This window comes from Sardina pilchardus, chromosome 20 (assembly GCF_963854185.1).
Source record: "Sardina pilchardus chromosome 20, fSarPil1.1, whole genome shotgun sequence".
In the NCBI taxonomy this organism is placed as follows: Eukaryota; Metazoa; Chordata; class Actinopteri; order Clupeiformes; family Clupeidae; genus Sardina; species Sardina pilchardus.
In genome coordinates, this window is record NC_085013.1 from 26,944,815 (window position 1) to 26,952,227 (window position 7,413).

A 7,413-nucleotide genomic window follows, 5' to 3' on the forward strand; every position below is an offset into this window, starting at 1 on the left:
CTGTGTCTTTAGTCTGTTGCACGTTACATGTACTGTAACATGTTACTGTAACAGATTTATTTTTTGTCTCAACAATAGTTTTCCATCCGTCAGTCACTGAAAAACAAAATGAATGTTTACTTGACATGTCCCTCTGAAGATGTTTAATTTGACACCTTTACTGGCTAAATCACATGATATGCAAGTACAGCATGGTAAGCTATATAAAAGACTAAATGACCTCTTCTTGTATATCTTGATATATAAACATTATGACAATAGTATCTATTTAGTCTTAAAAATGCTAAACTATTTTCGCCCAGCAGTGTCATTCTCCATACTGTTTGGGAATCCATCCTATATTCTCTTCATTTTAAGGAACGCTCCAACATTTGGAGAAATTAACTTATTGGCCGTCTACCCTACCCTGGAAATCCAGAGTTCTCGCGAGAGCACAATTTGTGCCCGCAAGATACTCTGGCCTCGAGCAATGATACACATTACGTTTTGCACCAATATTGGCGCAACCAATCAAACCGGCATGGCAGGACAAAGGTGAGCTGAACTGATGAACACAGCGCTACAACTTTCAGTTTTGGTCATAACAAATTGCGTCGAAGTCCAGAATCAGTCAGAGTAAACATTGGTCGTAGTGTTATCCAATTGCGTCCAATTGAGATTTTCAAATGCATGCTTGGTGCCGCCCCTCGAATTGGGCCATTTTCATCATTCGTGGCCAGACCCTTAATCTGAAAGATTCCAGGGTCTGGTTTACTACCAGCCCACGTCTACTCCAGAGTTACTGTAGATACCCTTCTCTTCTCTGTACATGCAACAACCAATCTGACACCGTTAGCCTAGTTTAGCATAATTCACTGGAAGTGTGGATTAGACCAGTTAGTCTTTAGCTCCCTTTGAGCTATAGGCTAGCTATAGGCTAACTGGAATAATGAAGTGAATGGTATGTAGTGTTTTAACTAGGGTGAACAGCAAGCTAATTATTCCAGAAAAGTTGGCACGTTCCTTTAAAGCAATTAGCAAACTGCACTTGTGGCCATTCTATTTGTTGCTCTACAAACTACAAAACCACTCTCAAATAAACTTGTTCATCCCAAAGGAGATCGTCACCACATTTCCCATTAGTTTAGATTTATACTCTCACTTAGGACTTTTCTTCTGGTGCCTGGGTCTGTTCTTGCTGGCTGCCCTCTGACGATGAAGCTATACCCTCTCGCCTCTCTTTCATGTAGCCATTAAATCGTTCAAGGAGGTCAATGCTGTGATTGACGAGAAGGGCAAGCCAAGCGAGGCCAAAGAATATCCAGGCTCCCATGATGGGTCCATACCACTCTGGGTAATAGCGGTCAGGATCGTCATCTGAAAGAAAAGAAGTGGTTGTTATACTGTAATAGATTTGCTTAATTGACTTAACTTTCAGCTACTGCTTGTAACTTCATGTTGGCATGTAGACTGTATCTTCATTCTGGACCAGGAACAAACTGTAAACCTGAAGATGCATGGAGCAACGTATTGAGCAATACCCATATTGGGCAACAAGTTATTTTCTGGAGAACTTTAATCATATGCAAATCGTCATGGTCATCCAATCAGAATAAATGGAACTGGTTATGTGGTTGCCCAGTAACATTGCTCAAAAAGTTGTATGTATCAAGTTGTTGTATCATTAGCCTAGGTGCAGCCGAACTTTAGCCCCGCCTACATCATTTTGTGAGGATGACGTAGTCAGGCTAGAGTATAATCGCCTTAAGACACTGATTATGCCCATCTCAGTCTGTTAATAGTCTGTTCATCATTTAACTAATAGACTGTGAAAGGAGATGAAATGAGTTCAACTCACCAGCAACATAGTCTCCAAAGCCAATGGTGCTGAGAGTGATGAAACAGTAGTAGACTGCTTCGGCATAGGACCAGCCTTCATACCTCTGGACAACCAGCACAGGGGCCACAAAATACAGCATTGCCATAGTGGCGAACGAGAGACTGTGGATTAGTACCTCCACACACCTCTGTGGGAAGTTAAGGACACTTTCTTATGATTCAAGCAAAACTGTATTTTGGCAAATGGCTGCCTGATAAAATGTATTAAAAAGAAAAAAAAATATCAATGTAGTTATGAATAAACAAAATGAGAGTATGCTCACTTTGCGTTCGGTCTTCTTCGCAATGAAGTCACAGAGTCTTCTCTCAATGGACAGCATGTATTTGCCAATTTTGTTGAGGACCACCACATTAAGAGGTATCCCAAACAAAGCAAAGAAAACACAGAAGATCTGTCCATACATTGTGTTGGGACTGATATTTCCATAACCTATAATATGAGCATAATGAAAACAATGGTGATTATGAGAATGAACTGTAAGTACTGTACCCATAATTTCCCAACTACTAACTGGGGTGTTATTCACCGATTTGGTAAAATTTCTTCAGCTTCAGTTTCAGCTTCAGGTTAACGGGATATATACAGGAATTCATTTGTTTTCTTCATTATTCTTTATGATTAAAGCACAATCTGATTCTGATTCATATTGGGCACTGTGGCTTATAGTTCAAGTTTGTGTGTACAAAAGTAATCCATCAGAAGGACTTCAGATATTTTACCGATTGTGGTGACAACAGTGGCAGCGAAGACCGAGGAACTTGTAAACTTCCAGAAGCCATCAGCGGTGGAGTTGCTCTTCAGACTAAGGCCATACTTAGATGCTGATTGGATTAACTAAGCCCACAACATAAAAAAAGAAGACATAGCAATATTTTACTGTCCTGTGATTTTTAAAGCATTGTCCTGAACACTGCTGCGCCCACGATGCCACGTATAAACTTGCATGCCTTCTATAACCTGCTGGACTTTCCTTCGAGAAGAGCTGGTGGGGGGACAGTTGGCAGTTTGACAGTTGGTAACAGTCTTTGTAGAGACCGTGAGCAAGCTACTGACGAGGTTATTAGCCTACTGGTTAAAAAACTGCTATTTGGAAAACATATGGCTCACAGTGATTTTGGGCTAGCGTGTACCGGTGCAAGCTCTGTGCCTGATCAATGGAAAATACTTTCTCCACGGCTTATTTGATGTATTTTCATGCAGAAAAAGAACCTGGGGTCAATTTTCACTGGAGTTACACAGATGGACTGAGGCAAGGTGAACACTGTCTGGTAGACAAATACATTTTTTTATTATTTTTGGAAATCATGGACTCTGCTAGCCTGACTCCGCCTGTCGTACTTCCGCTCAATTTCTTTTCCCTACAAAACTCCATCTGGAATAGTTTGATCCGCCCTTGTTTACTCTGGCAAGAGCACCTCCGACCAACCAGCGAACAGAGGGCATTCCTGTGAGCGATAACATTTAAGTTGCAAGCCGTTATCATTGTGTCCCTCATGGTTATACCATCACCATCATCACCAAACATTAGTGATTGAACAATGATGTTCAGACAAGCGTCCACCCACCAGCAGATACACGTTTGCCAATGGATCTAGGCCAGACTCTCTGCGAAGTCAGACAGTCATGGTCTCCAGGCTAGGACTCTGCATCCTCCAGGCTAAAGAGGAGATGTACCATCCAACTTGTTATCAGTGCACAATTCGAAAGTCAGCATTTACGATTATATCGAGTTATATGATTATATCGATTTCAATGGCGATGGCAGCTGAAAGGAACAATTAAATTTTTTTAAAAACAAATGCTGTCATTCAAAAACATCCTTTTCTGGGAACATTTTGAAAGCCAAAATGGCTCCATGCTAAAATTGCCTGCCTGCGATTCAGCTCTGTCCCACTAGGTGCAGCATGGAATGAAAAATCTAATTTTGAAGACTGTCGAGCAGAACACCTTTTTTTTTTTTTAAAGAGTGTACTAATTTACCACAGCCACTTTTCGATTTCTATTGATGTTTTGTCTAGAACATGCCTATAGATAAAACAAAAACCTGCTAGGCCTGATAATACATAAACACAATACTATTGGTCACCTCACCTCTAACCAAACCGTTCATTAATTAACTTCAGTCTGGCTCTACCCTCCTGATGCATTTATCTTAAGCTATGTGCAACAGTGTGCATGCACTGCAGGTTTTGCCTGCCATTTTCACTGTGTGCAATGTATTTCATACAGCTTCGCCAGGCTTGAAGAAGGATGATACATAAAATGTATGTCTCTGACCGAATTACAACCAACATGTAGGCCTATAGAAAACCAATACAATCAAATAATTTTGCCTTTAACTTTTCAGTACACCAACTGGAGTTATTCCTTTGTGGAAGATCCTTCACAAACATACACACTCTCATGCACACGCAAAACTTTTTGGAAGGTTTCAAGCTGTTCTACAATTTGAAATGTCTCATAAACGTGTTAGAATGGAATGGAAATATTGACACAGTCCATTTCATAGCGGCTTGTTCATAGCTGTGTCCAAGGTCAGCAGAGTTGTGCATACATATGACGAGAATTGGTTTGCTCTCATTCCTTACAACAGTTACGTAACTTTGTTTTGATCAGCCCATATTCTGGAACATATTCCTCGACGCCGAAGAGAATTATGTCATCAAAGAATTTTTTCACATACATCATATTCAGACCGGATTGAGAGCATTTTTACCAGACTGATGTTATGTCTCCACAAATGAACCTAATCCACCCCTGCGAAGTCAAAACTTTTACTTGGTACGCATCTAAGTATAGAAAGCATGAAGATTTACAAGAGGTCCCTAATATTGACAAAATGTACAATATTATAATATGTAATATTAGACTTCTATATTGATAAGAAGTTGGTCCTCATTCTAAATTTGTCGTCCACCGCTTCAACTCAACGATGCTGAAAGTTTTTGCCCCATCTTCATTGGTTAAACTTGCATATTTAACCTCTGTATCTCTTATTTTCAATCTGTGTCTGTCTTGGCATCTCTTGTCATGTCCATTTCTACTTCTCCCAGCTATCTACTGGTCCCAACAGCCAGGCAGCTACAGTGCTACACTACAGGTACACTCTGGGATTCTCTGATGATTTTAAAAAGTGTAGATCTGTAGCTGTCTGGCTGCTCTAGCTGTTGGCTTCAGCAACTTGAGCTAGGGAGCACCAATTTGTTTTTGTTTTTTTCATATCAACCATACTGATTTTTCACTACGTGAGATCGTAGTGAAAAATGTCCAGAATTGTCCTTTAAGAGCCTCTCAATGTCTGTGTCCTCACCTGACCCACTTCCTCAAGGCCCTGGATGTCCAAGCAGGTGAGTCTCTGCAGCAATCTGCTCTTCTGTTCTCTGAGCAGAGCTTGGTTCTGTTCCACCAGTTCCCCCTCCAGTCTCCAGAACACGGCACCACCAATCAACACATAGGCCACATACACCACACCCAGCAGAAGGATGGAGGGTAGCCTCGGAACAAACTGCATTCTAACGGAACCTTCCAATGTTCTGGTAAAGGAGATATGTATACATTTATATAAAGACGTTTTCTGACGGAGCAGACCCAAGGACTTTTTCCCATGCACTGAGTGTGCTGTAATGAGCCACAGAAGAGCTGGTAGACTGGAGAATGGGCCACAGGCAAATCATCTTCAGTCTGCACAAGTCTGATGCCAGCCTTCCGTGGCCATGAATGCAAATTCTCAGTGTTGAAAAGGTAATGTGCATGACACTGCTGGCAATTCCACCTGTAAACAAAGGGAAGATTGTGTACCAAAACCATGAGGATTATGCTTCCAGTAAAGTTCATAATGGCAGCCCCCTCAAAACTTCTCATCATTGCCACATTCTGTATCACTAAAACGTGTGAACTGGTTGCATTTAAATGAACGTCCCTTTGAAACACCATCAATCACATTATTTGGTTATGTGGTGTCATGTAGTGGAAAATATGCTCAAACTACCCACAAACACCAATAACAACCTCCCAGCTGTGGCCAATGGAGGAGCAGAATATGAACCTCCCCAGTTACAAAGAAATCTAGCTGGAGAGCCACTTCCAGATAACTGGGTGCTATGGCTCATGTTAGAGATAAATCACATCCCAAATATTTAGCAACTATGGAGAGACATAGGCTAGATAAGAACGATGAGTCCGCACACCAGAATTCTGCAGAATTCAGAAGATTCTGGTGTGTAGACTCATCATTCTCATCTTTGCATCTGCTTTTCTGTCTAGCACCTAGTGTTCATCGTCTTTGGATGTGCATGCTGTATCTTTTCAACTCCCTTGTGTATGTAAAAATACAGTTTTAATGAACCAAATTAAAATCAATATTGGCCAAAATCATCTGTTACCACATCATGATATTATTTGATACCTCCAGAGCTGGATGAAAGATCTTCATCAAATTTGGTATACTTAATAATGGCCTGATTGGGCACTTAAAATTGTGGAATCAAAGGTCAAGATTTCATGTGGTCATACAGAGAAATACAGAGTTTGCGTGATATAATATCTTCCAAGCAGATTAAGAATCGGTGGCTTCATCAAGCCTAGCTCACTATAAAGGCTACATAAGACAAGTCATGAAGGTTAAAGGAAAATTCTGTCCAGGTTTGTGTGAACACTTTGTGTCAGTTCAATTTCAAGAATGAGTGGTGCTGTACTAATCAACCATTCTTCTGTAAGGTTCTTTCATCTCCAAGGAACTCTGAACTTTCATTCAGGACTATTTGGTTCTGGATTACCTGTCTCAGTGAAGCCTTTCCTTCCCAATTGCTCAGGTTGGCTTGGCAGTCAGATGCAGGGACATTGTGGGTGTTTTGCTCAGAGCTTTCTTACAGTGATTTGAATGAGCACATTTGTTTTAGTAGAAATCCAATCCTTACTACAAACATTTGTAAATGTATGGGCATACTTGGAGATCCCTGATAAGATAATCTTCACTCGTTTTATGATCAATCGTTCAAAAAGTGATTCTGTAAAGATGGCTCCTAAATGCAATAAAATGTTTATTTGTATATGGTGATTCAATGTGATTCAAATATAGATGTAATTTATTTTATATTACGTTATACAGTATCTTCATTTATCCATATGAGGCAGGTCTGAAGTATTTAGGATTTAAAACGTTTTAGACTAGTTTCAACAGCCTGAAATTGTAGGAAATATGCATAAATCATCTGATTTTTTCTTCTCTGTATAAGGGGTCCTTGGCCCCCCCAAAAAAACAGAGAACCAGAGAAGATCTGGATTTGTCACTGTCAGCCATACTAAATACAAAATCAAGATCTGCAGCCAGAATACGTTTTACAAGTTTCCTGCTGTCATTTGCTCAATGCAAATCACTGTTCTAAGTCACAACTCGCAAACAAATGTATTCAAGCTATGCAAAGTCAAGTCAATTCAAGGTCTTTTCCCAAGCAAGTGCAAGTAGTTGTGATGTGTAGACCCATGAATAACATTGCTTGACTTCAGACACACACTTCCTCTAAGACAAGTCTGGA

The 7,413-nt window shown here is 40.4% G+C and overlaps 1 protein-coding gene across 1 annotated transcript; it reads right to left on the reverse strand.

Annotated features, from left to right (window-relative positions):
* Nucleotides 1–200: 200 nt before the first annotated feature.
* On the reverse strand, nt 201–5,467 carry kcnk17 (potassium channel, subfamily K, member 17). The gene is made up of 5 exons (XM_062522707.1): nt 5,190–5,467; nt 2,599–2,713; nt 2,142–2,308; nt 1,838–2,006; nt 201–1,356 (listed from the first exon to the last, which is right to left on the reverse strand). The coding sequence occupies exons 1-5, from the start codon at nt 5,388–5,390 to the stop codon at nt 1,142–1,144; spliced, it is 867 nt and encodes a 288-aa protein (XP_062378691.1). The 5' UTR covers nt 5,391–5,467; the 3' UTR covers nt 201–1,141.
* Nucleotides 5,468–7,413: the final 1,946 nt, after the last annotated feature.